Source organism: Carassius gibelio, chromosome A2, assembly GCF_023724105.1.
Source record: "Carassius gibelio isolate Cgi1373 ecotype wild population from Czech Republic chromosome A2, carGib1.2-hapl.c, whole genome shotgun sequence".
NCBI lineage: Eukaryota > Metazoa > Chordata > Actinopteri > Cypriniformes > Cyprinidae > Carassius > Carassius gibelio.
The window spans coordinates 10,721,484-10,741,731 of NC_068372.1; the positions used below are offsets into that span (position 1 = coordinate 10,721,484).

At 37.3% G+C, this 20,248-nt stretch overlaps 1 protein-coding gene across 1 annotated transcript; it reads left to right on the forward strand.

Annotated features, from left to right (window-relative positions):
* Positions 1–600: 600 nt before the first annotated feature.
* On the forward strand, positions 601–9,862 carry crfb16 (cytokine receptor family member B16). Its single transcript, XM_052613432.1, has 7 exons — positions 601–824; positions 1,635–1,758; positions 2,305–2,492; positions 2,599–2,723; positions 7,338–7,485; positions 7,629–7,780; positions 8,192–9,862. Exons 1-7 carry the CDS (start codon positions 767–769, stop codon positions 8,339–8,341), a joined length of 945 nt encoding a protein of 314 aa, XP_052469392.1. The 5' UTR covers positions 601–766; the 3' UTR covers positions 8,342–9,862.
* The last annotated feature ends 10,386 nt before the right edge of the window (positions 9,863–20,248 follow it).

Genomic DNA, 20,248 nt, shown 5'->3' on the forward strand with positions numbered 1-20,248 from the left:
TTTTCATCACATTCAGAATAAAACTTATTTTAGGTGTTCTTAATTACAATTCTGTTTGTGCCAGAGGCTGCCTGCAAGAAGCTCTTCTGCCATCTACAGGCTAAACATTTATATTTTATGTGACAATTAATTGCTGGCACAAGCTTATCTGCTTGGGTGGTTGTTTGGAGTCTTTAAAATTTTATTTAAAAATTAATTATGTTTGTGCAGTCATTTAGTGGGATGGTTTGGGGGTCCCCCTTTGCTGAAAATGGGTTTTGGGGGTGGGTGGTGGTGGTGTATCGGAAGGGTAATTTAGCAGTGCTGATTAAAGGGGCAGGGGGCACCCAGGATCTGAAATATTTTTATTTATTTTTATTTTATTAAATTTCTTAATAATCGTTCATATTTAATAACTGCACCTCCCCCTGTTTGACATACTTTCATATAGTTTCATAAACCATGCAACTGTAATTTTCAAACAGGTCTTACAGGTTCATTCTTGTGAACATGACGTATCTTGCCCAACAAGTTATGCTGTTCTTTGCACCCTTCTCATTTTCCATGTCAAGTTTTACATTTAGTACACAGGTATGTTTAGAGGTGCAGATAACATGAAGACACATCCAGTCACTGAGATCGAGACTCTTCCTTTTCACATCAGCGTGATTTTCAGAGGACATTTTACATAAAAAAAGGGAGAGTGGGAAAACCCTACACTCTGGTTTTCGGGTTTTGCCAAAGGAAGAGGAGTCTAGTGTTCACAGAGACATTAGAAGAAGAGGTTATGAGCAGTGGTTTGAATAAGATTCTGTTTCCTCTGCTTCTGTACTTTACCATTAACTGTAAGTATAACCTCTCAGTCACTGTCTATTACAATAGTGAGGCATATAATGTAACACTTCTTTCTTATCACACACTGTAAAGAAATCTATGACATTTATCATAAAATACCAGCAGCTGAGGTTGCCAAAACTTAGGTAAGGTAAACATATTTTGGCGTGCTGTCCTGGGGGAGGGGTCCAGACCTGGAACATAGCCCGAACCCAAAGAACTCCCCTATTCCTAATTTGGGATAAAAATAGATTAGAAGTGAGGAGCTGAATTGGAGGAGGAATGTCGAAAAACTGTCGTAGGACAGGAGGTAGGAAGGCTGCATATATATATATATATATATATATATATATACTTGTTGTGCTAGTTAAGATGGTTAGCTAAACAAGATGCACCTGTGCCAAATTGAATTGATTATCTGATTGTGCTCCTCCTGAACCTTGTTAGTAAAACATAATTTAAATTCACACACAAGTATTTATTTAACTGATTATCTGAAGTTTTCTGATACTTACTGATCCTTTGAATAGTTTTCTGTTTCATTATTTTATACCACCCCAGTCATATATTTGTAAATTACTGTAAATGTTACTTATTTCGAAACATTTAACTGAACATTAGCATCTTTACCTTTCATTAAAGTTAACTTAATTTTGAGTTTGGCACTAGTATTAGGTTCCTGAAATGTTTATGCAGTAAATTTGAAGTTTGCTGTTCTGAAAATACGTACATTTGAACATGCTGATCAGTATTTGTGTGTGAGATTATTCTAGTTTTTTACCAAATGAATGACAAATGTTAATATTGGCCATGCATTTCAGATTCAAGATCACTATCCACAACTCTGAATGCCTCAATGCATTCTGTAAATATGAAGCACATCCTTAAATGGAGCCTTTTGCAAGCATCCTGTTCCATGGCTAACTACTCTGTGCAGTTTCAAGGGTAAGCAAAAATACCCACATTTATTAATCTTAAATCAGTTGAATGTTAATTCAATTCAGTATCAGTACTGCACATTTCTGTCAGTCTATGAAGAAATTTATAGACTGCAAAATACAGTTTTGAGCAAGATCAAGTTTGCACTTTGATGTTACCCCCCCCCCCCCAAAAAAAAAAAAAACAAAAAAAAAAAAACAGTCCTACAGGCAAAATAGTATTTAACAAGCTTAAGGTCCACCCACCACTTCAAGCATCAGGTAGTCACTGCAAAAATACTTTCTTATTTTGCCTGGTAAATAAATAAAGGTAAACTAATTTATTATAATTTATTTTAATTTATTTCACTTAAAAATATTGTCATCTTTTTAAGTTATAAAATTATTATTGTGTTAATATTGACTCTTGTCTGAAAAAACTCTCTCTCTCTCTCTCTCTCTCTCTCTCTCTCTCTCTCTCTCTCTCTATATATATATATATATATATATATATATATATATATATATATATATATATATATATATATAAACTCATATCTGACTGTCAATGTAGGGAGTACGAGTTATACAATCTTAACGCAACATGGGTGGATGCATATGACTGCCAAGAGATCAGTGAAAACTGGTGTGACCTCACCCATGACTTGGCCTCCAACTCTGACTACAGTATCCGAATAGAGACAAACTGTGATGGCCAGAAATCATGGGCACAGCTACCAGCAACCTTCAACAGGAAAGACAGTTGAGCATATTTATTTTTACTAGAAAAAAAAAAACAAAAAAAAAACAGAGATATGTCTGAAATAGCTTAACTGGGTCAATTCCCATTTTTTTCTGTCTTGTATAGCAGTGTTACTGGTTCCAAAAATGATAGTAAATGTGGAGGGGGATCCAGTACAGGTGGGCTTTAGCACAACTCTTTCTGGTGTGACTGTCAACCTTAAAGTCTGGCAGGAGGGAGACGAACAGAATGTGAGAACCTTTTCAAATTTTCATTTTGTAACATAACATGTCTGATGACTCCAGTAATGAGTGCTTGTGGACCTTAGTAAGGGTTAACAATTAGCAGAGATAACTGGGGTTGGGGGCCTTCATGCCTGTGTTATTGTAGAAAACATAATGAAAAAGTGATTCACTTTATAGGTTTGAAGTAAGCCTTCGTAGATTGTAGAGCCTTAATGTATCCAATCTGTCAAAAAATTATCTGTAACTCTTAAATCAGATTTTTAATAAAAGTAAACTCAACCCTTTATTCAATCAATCAAAAAAAAAAAAAAAAAGACAGAAAGAAAGAAAGAAAAAAAAGTACAATGTCAGCAGGCAACAGGTCAATTCTTTTTTCAATGCTTTCACGTGTGGCAGTAAGTGGTCAGGTATAAGAGGTTACCAGTAACAACAGAAATCCTATAGTTGCCTATACCACCCGGAATACACCGGAACAGAACAGCCCTATAGAGGGGCACACAGGCTCGTTGCCAAAGGCAGGGTGAGAGTGAGCATGAAGATATAGACTGTAATAACAAGAATCACTTTATTCAAACATGCAATTAATAATAATAATAATAATACAAAAAAGTCTTGAATGTCTCAAATCAAATCACATCACGAACACAACCACTGAAACATACAAAATTATTTAATAAAATATAAGACAAAATGACAAAAATCAAGAGGTAAAGGGAGATGGACAGCAGAGACCCTCGAATTTCTACCCCACATTCAACACCCATGACATACTTGTGGAAAAAAAAAGACAAAATATTAAGCACTACACTGTGAACACCAGTACAGGGTACCACGACCAACCCCTCCAACTTTAGACACACAGAACAGCATAATCCTGTGCCAGTGCTTCTAACACATAAAACATGCAAAAATAACAAATGATAAATTCTTGTTGTTGGCATGTTAAAAAAATCAGTGCGTATTTCACATGAAATATGCATTAAAAATCCCTTTGAACGGGTCAGTGTCATTGGCTGCTGAATACTTTGATCAAACCATTTCTGTGAGCTTAAAGGGGTGTACCATTCATAGAATAGGATACCACCATTTAATATGCTATAGATCAGCTTATTCAACTTTTTATTTATTTTGTCTTATCGTATAGCCTATACGATAATTCAGGTTTTATGAAAAATGTTATATTATATTAGAAATAAAATTGACAATTTTTTCTCCACACATGCCTCATTTAGTAAATAAACATATTAGTGGACATTATAGCTTTAAAAGTGGTCAAACGTAAGTTAGCATCAAAACTTTAACATTTATGAAAACGGTTACAGTGAAGGTAAGCAATCAATGCAGGTTTAAGACAGACCATTGTAATCAATATCTGTCTTTATAAAATGATGTGAACTTTTCTTGTGTTTACATTTACAGCAACGCCAGTAGGCGGAGCTTATTATGCACTCATCAGACAAACATGCAGGTGGAGGTGATATTATCAATTTAAACAAATGTAAAGATGTAAACTATTTAAATATGGCATTTTATCATATATTTATTTATTGAAGACTTTTAGGTCAGGTAGTAGAACTTGATTTGGCTTTCCTGAGAGCAGAAGTATTCTACCGCTACCACCATTAAATATCCGATATTTATTTATTTATTTATTTTTATTCTTGTTGTTGTAATTTTCTGTAGTCCAAAGAAAATATCTAGATTGCAGGTTTTTTTTTAATAAAAAAATATAATATAATTTTAAATTTAGGTCAAATTTTGTGGTCTTTCCCTGATACTAGCATGAAATACTTGCATATTTTTACATGCCTTTACTGTACAGTAAATGGAATGTATTGTGTTGCAGTTTATTTATTTATTTTTAGTTTATACTTCTGTGCGGTCATGTATGCAGCCTATATCAATTAAAAAAAACCTTGAATTGAGTTCCTCAATGGGGTTAAAATTTATATTAAATGCACCAGTTCAGCTAGACTCTGGAGGTACTTGCGTTCCTTGTTTAGGGGGTTCCTTATTTACTGTTATTTTAAAAAAACTGTTCAAGCTATCCAAAATTCATTCTGAATTTAAGTTCCTCAATGTTTTGGCATCATGTAGACAAAGTTTGCTGTTCATAGTAAAATTTGCCTCTGAGAAGTATGTATTACTTTGCAGCTATATTTTTCCAAAAATCCATATTCTAATCAAAATTCCAAACATATTCAAATAGACTTCCTGTTAGTCGTAGCTGATGACTGTGAATTAGAAAATTGTCCGTCTTGATAATAACAATTTATGTCTGGAGTTTGGTGTCTGTAACTAAAACTAGCCCTCCCACTTTTGACAAAAGGTAGCGCTATAGAGTGCCTCCTCCACGCCCTTTTATGAGCTTTTGCCATTGTCTATCTATCATTAATACTGATATGTGTTTTCAATTCAATTCAATTCAAGTTTATTTGTATAGCGCTTTTCATGATACAAATCATTGCAAAGCAACTTTATAGAAAATTATGTTTCTACCATATTTAGTAGTAGCTTATAAGTGGTGATCAGTTTATGCGCAAATGACAGGGATTTTCGGAAAAAAAACATATATATACAAGACATAGTCAACCAGACGATGAACACTATTAACAGCAATTATAATGTGATTGGATAGTAAGTAGCAATATTTGTTAGTTCTCTATGTTGTTTCAGGTTTAGCATCATCTGAGGTCCTCTGAGGGGTTGGCATCATCTCTTCTCAGGTGTTCTGGATTAGTGTAGCTGCTGTTCCAAAAAAGTAAAATTAATTAGTTTAAAATTAATTAGTTTAACCCAAGCTAAAGAATAAGAATGTGCATTTGATCAGATACAACTGCAGTCACAAATTATGAGATGCATTATTCTAATGCTTGGTGAAAGAGATGTGTTTTAAATCTAGATTTAAACAGAGAGAGTGTGTCTGAAAATTATCAGGAAGGCAATTCAAGAGTTTGGGAGCCAAATGCATTTCATGAATATCTATTCAAAAGTATCTTTACAATTTAGCATCCCCAATGTCTTGAGATCATGTTCACCGAGTTTTGTGGTGAACAGGTGGAGTTCCTCAGAGGAGTATATCAAATTCCAGAGCATGTGTTTTTCACAAAACCCTAAATAGCCAGCTTCCTGTTGGGCGGCACTTATGACATGGAGTGGAAAAGTTGTTTGATTTGATGAGATCTACATGTGTACTGAGATTTTCATATCTATATGTGCAAGTATGTATGATATATATTTTTTTCAGTTCCCCACTTACTTTACCTTCCTCAAGCACTGACAGAACACAGACTAAGCCAGGTACGTAGTAAACTAGGAAAGTAACTAGCCAGCTAGTGATAGCTTAGTGACAGTAATGAAATGTTCAAGGTGATGATGCACAATACTAAGCAAATTTATTTAATTTAACACCTTAATGGCTGAGATGAGAAGATTTACCTCTGTACTGGGTTTTCCTTTTACCTTCTTCCTTTCTCCATTTTCGTCCCTGTGAATTTGAGGGTTTATTAGACTGCTTCATTTTCTTCATCAACTGCGCACTTGCCTAACGTAACATAATGTACTGGCGACCCCCCACGCCCCCAACATATTTGTTGCCCTAGGCAACCGCCTAGTTAGCCTATAGCAATCACCGGCCCTTCTTCCTGGTTCTAGTAAAAACTCTTGCTGCTGCATTTTGGACTAGCTGTAGTTAGTTTACTAAGCGTGCAGAACAACCATCCAATAAAGCATTACAATAATCTAACCTTGAGGTCATAAATACATGGATTAACATTTCTGCATTTGACATTGAGAGCATAGGCCGTAATTTAGATATATTTTTTACATGGAAAAAATGCAATTTTACAAATGCTAGAAGTTGGCTTTCTAAGGATAGATTGCTATCAAAAAGCACACTTAGGTTCCTAACTGATGACGAAGAATTAACAGCGTAGCCATCAAGTCTTAGACTGTGTTCTATGTAAATACATGCAGAGTGTTTTTAGGTCCTATAATTAACACCTGTGAAGAAATATAGAGCTGAGTATCATCAGCATAACAGTGAAAGGTAAAACCATGTTTCCTGATGATATCTCCCAAGGGTAACATGTAAAGCGTGAAAAGTAGCTGCCCTAGTTCTGAGCCTTTAAAAAAAAAAAAAAAAAAGATTTCTGTATGTAGCAAATAAAAACGGCTTTTGAGCAATGTTAATCAGTCTTTATTGTTTTGCATAAAAAGACTTATAAACATTCCACCCTCATTAAAAACGACACAGTTTTGATCACAAAACTATGCATTTACAAAAAAAAAAAAAAAAACATATTATTGGAAGATAGTGGGAAATTACATTTATATGCATTTCATTAAATAGTCTTATACTGTTATGATAATCAAATTTTCAACAACTCCCGACCAAATTGCATATTTTTTCTCAGTTTGGGCCACACAATATATATTTTTTAAATGATAATGATAATAACCGTAATAATAATAATACACATAAAACACTTGCAATTTTGTCTAAAGGTGTGAACAGAGTGTGTTTCTCTAACACTCACCGCCTTGTTTTCATTTGTGTGAAATCAAATTTGTTGTCCTTCCAAACTAAGGCCTAATGTAACATGATTTATGTCTTTACAGGCCTTAATTTATGTGATCAGAGATTATCCCTATAATTTTTCCATTGCTGCCCATCGAGGGAAAGAGAAGATGTGCTTCAAGGCAGAAGCACTGGTAGAAGCCGTTAACAAGAGCTCCAGCACTGACATACAGTGTGTCATCATTCCAAGTGAGTGATCACTGCAGGGTGAGATCTTTTGATAAAGGCAATTATTTTAGTAAATTGCCAAGACAACTGTGAATAGAATAGAAAACATTATAAATACAATAATTCATAATTCTGAGCTTGTAAACATCTGATTTCCTTCCTAGAGCAGATACCTGACTTTATGAGGCCGTTGATGATGGGCATTTCTGTAGTGATAGCAGTTACTGTGGCTTTTATTCTGGGATGGTTGGCAAAACATTTTGGTCCAAAGATCAAACACACTTTTTGTCAAAGGGAGACCATTCCCAATGTACTGGTAACTATATGTTTAACTTCATGATCAATACGTGTCCTGACATCTGAATGAGCTCATCTTTATTTCTGTTAGAAACTTTTATAAAAAAAAAAAAAAATTATTTAGCTCAGCTACAACTCAAGCTCATTGGAAATGCATGACTTTGGCGGCATTTCTGCAAAATGATATTATGTTTCTTCTTACACATCTTGTGTCTCATGGAAGTGGGACACAAGCAAAAAGTAAGTTATTGCTGTTTTACTTCCTCTAGTGTTAATTTCAGCTGGAAACTGCAGTGAATTGTATGCATATGTACATTTTCAGAATTTTGCAAAAATGTAGGTGCAAGCATGTTTCTCCAGTGAGCATTTCTAGATATGATGACTTACAATATCTGGAAGAATGAATACTTGATCTTATTTTATTTTCCAGTTTGATGACTGGCCAACTAGAACACCCATCCTTTTTACCGATGTTTCACTGGAGCCTACAGACCCACTTTTGCTGCTCTTCCCAGCTGAACATCAGTGCACAGTGCAGTTTAGAGGGACCTTATTGAGTGAGGTGGAATGCAGAACATGAAAAATTGTGAAATAGTATATAAAAATTATGTTTCAGTACATACCTCTGTTTTGAAGTCACAGTTTGGTACATTTTCTGTACAGCAGGGGGGATAACTAAACATTTGCTGGACTGTTTCTCTGTCTTTAAATAAATTAAAAATGTTTAGAACTGAAAATTATAAAAGTAGCAATTTTGCTTTCACATTACTATAAGATTAAAGGTCACAATTAATAAAAGAGCACCCCACTTCTCAGTGACATAATAACAACAATAACAATAATAATAATAATAATAATAATAATAATAATAATACAATTATTTAAACCACCATTTTAATAATCCTTTTTGGAATAGTGGTTTTCTGGGCCCCCTCTCTGGTATAGTGACCTCAGTCATGTGCCCGGTAGGCCCTTGCATTAATATGGCCATGAGAACAATTATTAACTGCTTGACTTTCTGCAGTATTTAGACTGAAAAGAAATGGCTATTGATATATTTTGGGCTGTTTGTTAAATTGATCAATTTGCCTCTTTATTAGCAGAACTACACTTGTGGAACATAATATAAAAAGTGTCAAAAAAGGATTTCAAAAGCTAAAACTGTTTTTATTATGCATGAACAACTGTGTGAAATGATTTGTCATCTACAAATGACAAATACACATAGTAAATAAGAAATAATTATAGTTATGTCACGTTATTGCATTCTCTGTCTAAATTTCTTTGATCCCCAATTTTAATTACTGTGTTATTCTGGTAATTAACATTTGTATTAAATGCTTAAAGAGCATGCATTTTGTGTATGTCTATGGATTGTAGGTGTATTATCTCAGTATTGGTATAAGTATACAAAACAGATATTTTTTCTTACCAAGTCATAGCTGTTATATACCTCATTTTACAATAACAAGTTCTTGAAAATATGAACCTAAAATGGGAATCTATTTAAAGGAGAAGCTATTTAAAAGAGAGGAATGGCCACAGCAATATGCAGAGTCAAGAAAAGGTTGTGCAATCTGTGAAAAAAATGTATTGTCCAGTACTATTTTGACAGTTATTCTCTTTTGAGGTAAAACAGAGAAGTTTATCAGATCATCTCAATGTATGTTTGAGAAAATCCCAAAGAACATCTTGAAACAAGATGGTGGAGGGTGAGAAAGAAGCAGAGTGGGATTTACAAGCCTGCTTCTACTGCACTGATTGTTTTGTAGAAGTATTTTTGATATTGTAGATTGTTTTTGAGGCTGCAGACACTGATCAGGATAAGCTCACTGACAACATGACATCCTACATCAGTTTCTGTTAGGACATGTGTGTTCCCACCAGGACTTATTTAACCTTCTGCGGTCCAAGGTGATTTTAGGACCCTTGAGATGTTTTGTCATGCCCTACAATTTGTGCTTATTTCAGCTACTTATAATATAATATTGGTCAATGTGTATTTTTTTTTAGTATTCATCAAAAACTGTGCTACAATATTATGTGAGCAAGATTGTTCTAAGTGTTTGCACTTTTTAAAATAAAATGTTAGTAATTATTATTATTATTATTATTATTATTATTATTATTATTTTGAGGGGTACAGCTGCAACAAAGTCTTGTAGGCTAGAATATTTACATCAAAATGATCTGAATATATATATATATATATATATATATATATAGAGAGAGAGAGAGAGAGAGAGAGAGAGAGAGAGAGAGAGAGAGAGAGAATTATTATATATTATATTGATTTATTTAAATTTTGTAAGACATGTATTGTGATAGCCAAGGTTTATGCGAGGGAGGGACAATGGACATGAATATTTAGTGATTCACACCTGAGAGAAAAAGGGCCATCCCCTAATTGGCCATCAATGAGTCATGCAACAGTGAGGCATGTAAGAGAGAATATATGTGAGGAGATTGAAAAAGTTTTTAAATTATTTTATTTAGTAATGGGAAGTTTGGATCATTTGGATCGTTTGGATCGACTCTGACTTTTGAGTCTTATTCAGCGAATTGAACAATCATTTTTTTACATCAATGAACGGTGGTGTACAGATGTAACTGTGTTAAAGAGGACGTGCTGCTCAAATCTCGAAACACTCTTCATTAACTGCAAGCCGTTCTATTCGCCACAGGAGTTTCACTCGTTCATTCTGGTCAGTGTTTACATCCCTCCGCAAGCGCATGTGAGCTCAGCTTTACAGAAACTCGCTGATCAGATTACAGAGACAGAACAACATCACCCAGACTCTGTTTTAATCATTCTCGGGGACTTTAATAAAGCCAATCTGTCCCGTGAACTGCCAAAATACAGACAGCATGTTACTTGTCCCACAAGAGACAGTAATATATTGGATCACTGTTACACCACAATAAAGGATGCATTTCACTCTGTTCCACGAGCAGCTTTGGGACGTTCTGATCACCTTCTGGTTCATCTTATACCGACCTACAGGCAGAAACTAAAATCAGCTAAACCTGTATCAAGGACTGTAAAAAGATGGACTAATGAAGCAGAGCAGGATTTACAATCTTGTTTTGACCTCACTGATTGGAGTGTTTTTGAAGCTGCTGCCACCGATCTGGATGAACTCACAGAGACCGTAACCTCATATATCAGTTTCTGTGAGGATATGTGTATTCCTACAAAGACTCAACTAATTTACAATAATGACAAACCGTGGTTCACTGCAAAACTCAGACAGCTCCGTCAGGTCAAAGAAGATGCTTACGTGAAGGGGGACAATGTCTTGTATAAACAGGCTAAATACACATTGGAAAAGGAGATCAAAGTGGCAAAGAGGAATTATTCTGAAAAAATAAGGACTCAGTTCACTTCCAACGACTCCGCATCAGTGTGGAAAAGTCTAAAGAAGATCACCAATTACAAGACACCACCCCCCAGCACTGTAGAGAATCAACGACTGGCAGACGATCTGAACGAGTTTTACTGCAGGTTTGAAAGAACACCCATCACCTGCCCTGAACGCCTCCCCACACAACCATTCACACCCTTCACAACTCCTGCAACCAGCCCCGAATGCCTCTCCAAACAACCGTTCACACCATTAACAGCTCCTGCAACCCATCCTGAACACCTCTCCAATCAAGCGCTCTCACCATTCACACCTCCTGCATCCCCCCTCTCAGGTGGGGCACCTGCAATTCAGATCAGCGAGGATGCGGTGCGCCAGGTCTTCCGGAAGCAGAAAAGGAAAAAAGCACCAGGCCCAGATTGTGTTACACCAGCCTGTCTAAAATCCTGTGCTGACCAGCTGGCCCCCATCTTCACACAGATCTTCAACAGATCGCTGGAGCTGTGCGAAGTCCCTTCATGCTTCAAACGTTCCACCATCATCCCCATCCCTAAGAAACCCAAAATTACAGGACTAAATGACTACAGGCCTGTGGCTCTAACGTCTGTAGTCATGAAGTCATTTGAGAAACTGGTGCTGGGCCACCTGAAGGACATCACTGGGCCCTTGCTGGATCCTCTTCAGTTTGCCTACAGAGCAAACAGGTCTGTGGACGATGCAGTAAACATTGGACTGCATTATGTTCTGCAACACCTAGACAGACCGGGGACTTATGTGAGGATCCTGTTTGTGGACTTCAGCTCGGCCTTCAACACGATCATCCCAAACCTCCTCCTGCCCAAACTAAATCAGCTCTCCGTGCCCACCTCTGTCTGTCAATAGATCAACAGCTTCCTGACAGACAGGCAGCAGCTAGTGAGGCTGGGAAAATACACATCCAGCACCCGTACAATCAGCACCGGAGCTCCCCAGGGCTGCGTTCTCTCCCCACTGCTCTTCTCCCTGTACACCAACGACTGCACATCTAAGGACCCCTCTGTCAAGCTCCTGAAGTTTGCAGACGACACCACACTCATCGGCCTCATTCAGGACGGTGACGAGTCTGCTTACAGACAGGAGGTAAAAGAGCTGGCTGTCTGGTGCACTCTCAACAACCTGGAGCTTAACACCCTCAAAACAGTGGAGATGATCGTGGACTTCAGGAGAGACCCCCCTGCACCCTCCCCACTCACCATCATGAACAGCCCTGTGACTGCAGTGGAGTCATTCAGGTTCCTGGGCACCACTATCTCTCAGGACCTGAAGTGGGACATTCACATTGACTCCATTGTGAAAAAGGCCCAGCAGAGGTTGTACTTCCTCCGCCAGCTGAGGAAGTTTAATCTGCCACAGGAGCTGCTGAAACAGTTCTACTCCACCATCATTGAATCCATCCTCTGCACTTCAGTAACTGTCTGGTTCAGCTCAGCTTCTAAATCTGACCTCAGAAGACTACAGAGGGTAGTCCGGACTGCTGAGCGAATCATCGGTACAACCCTCCCTTCTATTCAAGAACTGTACTTATCCAGAGTGAGAAAAAGGGCTGTCAGAATCACTCTGGACCCCTCACATCCAGCACACTCCCTCTTTGAACTGTTGCCATCTGGTCGACGCTACAGAGCACTGAGCACTAGAACGACCAGACACAGGACCAGTTTCTTCCCCCAGGCAATCCATCTTATGAACAGCTGATAATAACTGCGAACACACTACACTTTATATTTATATACACATACACTTTATTTATCTAACACACATACTTAGTATACACTTAAATTTTACACATAATATATATGTACATACATAACTGCATTTTGTAATATACCTGCCTACAATTGTCATTTGTATATTGTCATTCACTATCTACTTATTTGTATTTTTTATTCTTTTATTATGTGTTTTATGTTCTGTCGCTGTCATTCTGTTGTACTGTGGAGCTTCTGTCACGAAAACAAATTCCTCGTATGTGTAAACATACCTGGCAATAAAGCTCATTCTGATTCTGATTCTGATTCTGATCTTTTTTTTTTTGTAATTTCATTTATTTTGTTCATTTTAGCAAAATGTAATTAAAATGTTACGTTACTTCCCCAACACATCTAGTACTTACGCAAACGTTGATCACACTACAAACAATACAAAAGTAAAATGCTATAAGATACAGAAAAGATTAATAATTTTTTTTACCTGGGTCTTAAGTCTGTGATTAGCTAACATCACCTCTTGTCTGACAAGTCTTCGGGTTCAAGTCATTCCTTAATCATGTGACAGCCCCATACGCTAAACCAGTGCAGTATGAGCCAGAAAGATAATTGATTAGAGTTAGATAAGTCCATACATACCTTTTTCATTTCTGTGCGTTCCGTAAGTGTTATTTGACGCACCCACGTTAGCCTAGCTTAGCACAAAGACTGGATGTAAATGGATAATGGTAGCATAGTAATCCCAATAAGTGACAAAATAATGCAAACATTTTCCTATTTACATGTTGTGATCTGTATAGTAACATCGTGTACAAATAACAAGGCTATATGAGACAGAGACCATTTTTAATCGTATAAATACTGGGAACTATATTCTCACTAGGCGTAGGAACACAGCTAACGTTACTTGGGCGGAGTGGCCATATAGCCTTGTTATTTGTACACGCTATGACTATACAGATCACAATGTTTAAATAGGAAAATGTTTGCATTATTTTGTCACTTATTGGGATTACTATGCTACCATTATCCATTTACATCCAGTCTTTGTGCTAAGCTAGGCTAGAAGTGGGTGTGTCAAATAACACTTACAGAATGCACAGAAATGAAAAAGGTATGTATGGACTTATCTAACTCTTGGGGATACTGTGAATAAGCTAAAGTCCTAAAAAGTCGGAGTGTTCCTTTAACAGTGTAAAAAACTCAGTATGCATGAAATAGCATTTCACCCCCCCTTTAATCACGTGACAGACTCATATGCTAAACCAATGCAATCTGAGACGGAAACAGAATTGATTCGTTCATCTCATGAGTCTTTCAGGTCGATTTGTTCCTTAATCACGTGACAGACCCATACGCTATTTCTGACATTTCTGTCACTGTGCTTTTGTTACTGTTTCTTCAGGATCTGTTGTGTTTTATTATTTTATAAATATTGTTATAAATAAAATATTGATTCATTTGTCTTTTTGACTGTCTATCAGTAAATAAACACTAGGCTATATAATAATATAATAATCTAAGCCTACAATACAAAGTATTTGTAGCCTATTTTGTCCATTTTTAATCCAATTTTAATTTTTTAATCCAAACAGCAACTAGAAAAAAAAGAAAAAAACCCAGAAAAAAATGTCTTCATCAAAGTCATTTCGCCAATAATTATAATTATTCAATAATTATAACCAATAATTATTAAAAAAATAATAATAAGTACTATTCACCCATTTGTAAGGAAGGTTGTTAATTAACTAAATACTCTACCCAATGTTGTCACGTCACGTGACAAAAGAACGAACAACCCGAATACCTGAAAGTTGAATTAATTGGTTCTATTTGCGGCCCAATACTGCATTGGATTCAAGCGAATGGGTCTGTCACGTGATTAAGGAACGACTCGACCCAAAGACTCATGAGATGAACTAATCAATTCTCTTTCCCACTCAGACTGCATTGATTTAGCATATGGGAATGTCACGTGATTAAGGAACGAATCAAAAACCGATAGACACAAACTATGAACTAATCAATTTTCTTTCCAGCTCAAGACTGAATTGACTGACACAGGTGAATTACTACTAGCGGAACAGAACCTATAGAATATTGCGCATGTGCGACTAAACGAATCACCCCCCTGAAACGACTCGTTCTTCCCGAGTCACATTAAAGATTTGTTTAAAATTAAGGAAATGTTCAAGAATGACACATCACTCATTTTATTTACAACACAGTATAATCAAAACATACATAATGAATGTCAAATACACACTATTGGGCATACTGATCTAACCACAGAGATGTGAACAGATATCGAGTCATTCCTGAAAACAGATTGTGTTCTACAAGTGAAACAAGTAAACCATACCTGATATTTAAGTGTTTGCTGCTTCTTTCCATGGATTTGAAGAAAAACAACAATCATCATTATTTAAGGAGGGTTTTACCATATAATATCAGTGTAGTTGAACATCTGATTTTGGTACAGTGCTCTCAAAGGAAAAAAGTTTGAATAGACTCAAGTGAAAGGCTGCAGTATGCATCTGTGGTGCAGGTATGTGATCACTAAAAAAACAAACATCCAAAAAAAACAAAAAAACATTTGTGAGCATATTATTATATCAGGAGCATCTGTATATATAGATATTTTGTATTCATTCATAGTCTCATGCATGCCTTGTACTATGGTAAAAAATGACATTTTATCTGAGAAACTAATTATTGTTTAGTAGTTATAAAAATCTATTTTTAGACATGCCACTCTTTCAATAGATATATCTTGCGCGTGTGTGTTTCAAATATTTGCTGACTTTCAGTTAAAGGGGGGGGGGGGGTAGGGGTGAAATGCTCGTTTTCACTCAATATCCTGTTAATCTTGAGTACCTATAGAGTAGTACTGCATCCTTCATATCTCCAAAAAGTCTTTAGTTTTATTATATTCATAAGAGAAAGATAGTCTGTACCGATTTTTCCCGGGAAAACACGACCGGCTGGAGGCATGGCGTGTTGGCGGAGTTAAAGAATCACGAGCGCCAGTAGGCTTTTGCGTTGAGAGCGTTTGGAAGCTTTGACATTACCGTGAGGAAAAAACCATCATCTAAAACAAACCATGGCTAACAGTCAGATTCGGCGCAGTTTTACTCACCGCATGCGGTTCCAACACACGATCGTGACCCTTTTTCTTTGGGACTGCATTATCCTTAAGAAATAAACGATGTGCAAATCCGGCGTCAAAGTGGGCCTTGTTTGTAAAACAAGCATCTTCGAAATGCAGGGAACAAACACAAACACTTGCACAACTCCGTTGATGCTCTGTAAAAATAAACTCCATCCACTGGACCCTTAATGCTGTTTTTTTGGTAATCTATGCAGGGTTGTCTTGCCCTGGCAACCAAAAATACACTTCTTTTGTGACATTTCGCGACGCTCTTGCTCTGATCAGTGAATGTCTGTTGTGCTCTCAGTGCTTTGCTATATGGGAGCGTGCGCTCTTCCGGCAGAAGTGCCCTAGGACCCATATAAGGAAATTCCGCTCCATCTAACGTCACACAGAGCCATACTCGAAAAAAAAACTTTCCGAAACTTGTGACAAACCGGAAGGAGTATTTTTGGAACAGAAATACTCCTTCAAACGTACAACTTAATTTTTGAATCTTTGTCCATGTTTAGCATGGGAATCCAACTCTTTAACAGTGTAAAATACTCATTATGCATGAAATAGCATTTCACCCCCCCCCCCCCTTAATTTTATTGATGCATTTCAAAGAGATATGCACAGACAATGAGATGGCTGAAAGCACACTGTTTATTTTTTTCATTTTGCAAAAGCACAATAATTTGTTGATATTGTGAGTATAAACAAAAGTAGACCCTTTACAGATTTAAATGCTGTATTCCTCTTAACTGTATGATCAAGTATAAAGGAGCATTTTAAGTTCTTTCAACTATTATAATTAAAATCTGGTGATAAAAATTGGTGGCACCACCATCAATCTCAAGGGTTTAATGGAAAATAAGTTAAAGGCAGTTCATCATTGAATTCAGTGATGCCATTATCCAGCTCAGTTTAGTTTAAACAGTATCTGTGCAATCATTTACAATCAAGTCAGCAATATTGCTGTAAATGAAGTGTCCCCAACTAAGCAAACCGGATATGCCTCAGTTACGGGGGCCACTTCTCCTCTGGCCAGACAAAATCAGCAGTTCAATTCCAGGCTGCAGCAAAGTCAGACTGTGCAGTAGAATCATCTGTTTCCTGTGGTCTTGTCCTGGCTGTCTTGGAGATAAGGTCTTTACAGGGGATCTGTATCTGGGACTCATCTAGTTGTTGTCCTGGTCTAGCCTGACTTTCAGGGCTGTAGAGGGACTTTCTAGTTGCTGATCCACCGTCTGGGCTGGATACGTACTGGATCAGGATGATTGCGGTGACCGTCTGATCTGGATACAGACTGGATCTGGTGGCTACGGTGACCTCGAAATAAGAGAGAAACAGACTAATGCCGCGTTTCCACCAAAATTACCTGGAACATTTGTATCAGGAACTTTTTTTCCCCCCAGACCTGTTGCTTTCTGCATTTCCACCACGGTGTAATGTACCGGGAAGATTAGGCAAATAGTCTGGTGAAGTAGGTCTGCGCGTGTTTCTCAATACAAAGTGCTCTGATTTTGGACGTGCATCCTCAGTAGTTCAAACTTTGTGCATTTGACTCGGGAGTGTGATGTCCGTGACAACCAAAATCCGGTAAATCTGCAAACAGCAGCGTACTTGATAACTTAAGTCAGCTCACCATGGCTACAGCAATTTTCATCTCTGTAGGTTTACAATAAAACGAAATAGGATATCAAATACCACTGCCTCCTTTCTTTTTCATTTAAACATAATAACAGCTGCAGAAATGTACTTAGTTCAGGGATATGTGTGTATTACAATGAAACAAAATATTATATAAATTTGCCTTTTTTATTTTCAGTTTAACATATAGATAAATTGAATACAAACCAAAGATAACCTGTTAGATTTACCCAAAACGAATTATATTTTATGTTTAACCACTAAACAGACATCAAAGCCAGCGGCACAAATCAGAAGGTCTGGCCGAGGTGAGGCTGCTCTCGGGGGATACATGAAGACTGAGCTCCTGCTGATCGCGTGGAGCTCACCGACTCCCAGATCGGCGAATCACATTTTTAAATAGGAGCTGTCTTTATAAATAAACCACAGATTTGATTTTTAAAGGGGGGGTGAAATGCTCGTTTTCACTCAATATCCTGTTAATCTTGAGTACCTATAGAGTAGTACTGCATCCTTCATAACTCCAAAAAAGTCTTTCGTTTTATTATATTCATAAGAGAAAGATAGTCTGTACCGATTTTTCCCGGAAAAACACGACCGGCTGGAGGCGTGACTTGTGGGCGGAGCTAAAGAATCACGAGCGCCAGTAGACTTTTGCGTTGAGAGCATGTGGAAACTGTGACTTTACCGTGAGGACAAAACAAACCATGGCTAACAGTCAGATTCAGCGTATATTTATTATCCAGAATCAGATCCCGAGGCTGAAACTGAACGAGAGCAGCAGCAGCAACGACCCGCTCCGAGCGGGCTCGAACCCCGTTCTCCGGCATGGGAGGTGACGCACTAACAAGGAGGCAGAGATATTTTAAGCAGTTTTACTCACCGCCTGCGGTTCCAACACACGATCGTGACCCTTTTTCGTTGGGATTGCATCATCCTTAAGAAATAAACGATACGCAAATCCGGCGTCAAACTGGGCCTTGTTTGTAAAACAAGCGTCTTCGAAATGCAGGGAACAAACACAAACACTTGCACAACTCCGTTGATGCTCTGTAAAAATAAACTCCATCCACTGGTCCCTTAATGCAGATTTTTTTTTGGTAATCTGTGCAGGGTTGTCTTGCCCTGGCAACCAAAAACACACTCCTTTTGTGACATTTCGCGACGCTCTCGCTCTGATCAGTGAAGTCTGTTGTGCTCTCATTGCTGTGCTATACGGGAGCGCGCGCTCTTCCGGCAGAAGTGCCCTAGGACCCATATAAGGAAATTCCGCTCCATCTAACACAGAGCCATACTCGAAAAAAACTTCCCAAACTTGTGACAAACCGGAAGGAGTATTTTTGGAACAAAAATACTCCTTCAAACGTACAACTTAATTTTTTAAACTTTGTCCATGTTCAGCATGGGAATCCAACTCTTTAACAGTGTACAAAACTCAGTATGCATGAAATAGCATTTCACTCCCCCTTTAAACAACTACATTCTCGCCTGAAATACTTTTACAATTACATTTCATCACACAATAACAGTAATATTTTGAAAATTATCAGAATAAATGGTGGTTGAACTCAACCAATGCTGCGTGAACTCAACCAATCAGGCCAATCAGGATGTTTAGAGCTCAAGTCCCACCCCAGAAAGTTCCGGAACTTTGAAAAAGTACTACCTCGCCAGCAGGGACATTCTGAGGGGCATTTTTTTTTAACCAGAACTTTATTTAGTTCCTGGTTCCTGCGGTGGAAATACACCAAGTACCAGGCCAAAGTCCCTAGTTCCTGGGTAAAGTTCCTGCGGTGGAAACGCGGCATAATATTAGCATAGATGCCATTCTTCTAATGATGTAGCAAGTACATCAGGTGTTATGGGAAGTGTTCCCGGGTCCCGGATGTAGAATTTACAGTTTTAGCTATATGAAGTTTGCACAAAACTAAATAATGATCTGAGATATAATAGCTTGGCTGCATAATGTCAACACCATCAACATCAATTACATGTGACGGTATTAAATCTATAGTATGAGACGTATTGTCTAACCCTGACAGAGTTCAGAATGTTTATAAATGCTGATCCCAATGCATCTTTTTCATTATCAACATGGATATTAAAATCACCAACAATTAAAACTTTAACTGTAGCCAGCACTAACCCAGATGTAAAAATAGCAAACTCTTTAATAAAGTCTGTATGGTGCCCTGGTGGCCTGTATACAGTTGCCAGTACAAACATCACAGGTGATTTATCATTAACATTTGTTTTTCTGGATAATGTTATATGAAGCACCATTACTTCAAACGAGTTATACTTGAAGCCTGCCCTCTGAGAAATCCTGAAAACATTGTTAGAAATTGAAGCGACACCTCCCCCTTTAACTTTTGTACATGGCTCATGTTTATAACCATAATCTTGGGGGGGTAGACTCATTTAAAATAATGTAATCATCAAGTTGTATCCAGATTTCTGTCAAACAGAACTCATGTAGATTATGATCAGTGATCATATTATTTACAAAGGTGCTTTCGTAGAAAGTGACCTGATATTTAATTAACCAAGCTTTATCATTTGTCTATCCGTATTGCATCTGTTTTTTATTTGTT

What these genes read in the sequence shown, in the direction of transcription:
- crfb16 (XM_052613432.1), top strand. Translation starts at nt 767, where the DNA reads ATGAGCAGTGGTTTGAATAAGATTCTGTTTCCTCTGCTTCTGTACTTT. An exon ending in TACTCTGTGCAGTTTCAAGG is followed by an intron (nt 1,759 to 2,304) that starts GTAAGCAAAAAT and finishes CTGTCAATGTAG; the next exon opens with GGAGTACGAGTTATACAATC. An exon ending in ACAGTGTGTCATCATTCCAA is followed by an intron (nt 7,486 to 7,628) that starts GTGAGTGATCAC and finishes TTTCCTTCCTAG; the next exon opens with AGCAGATACCTGACTTTATG.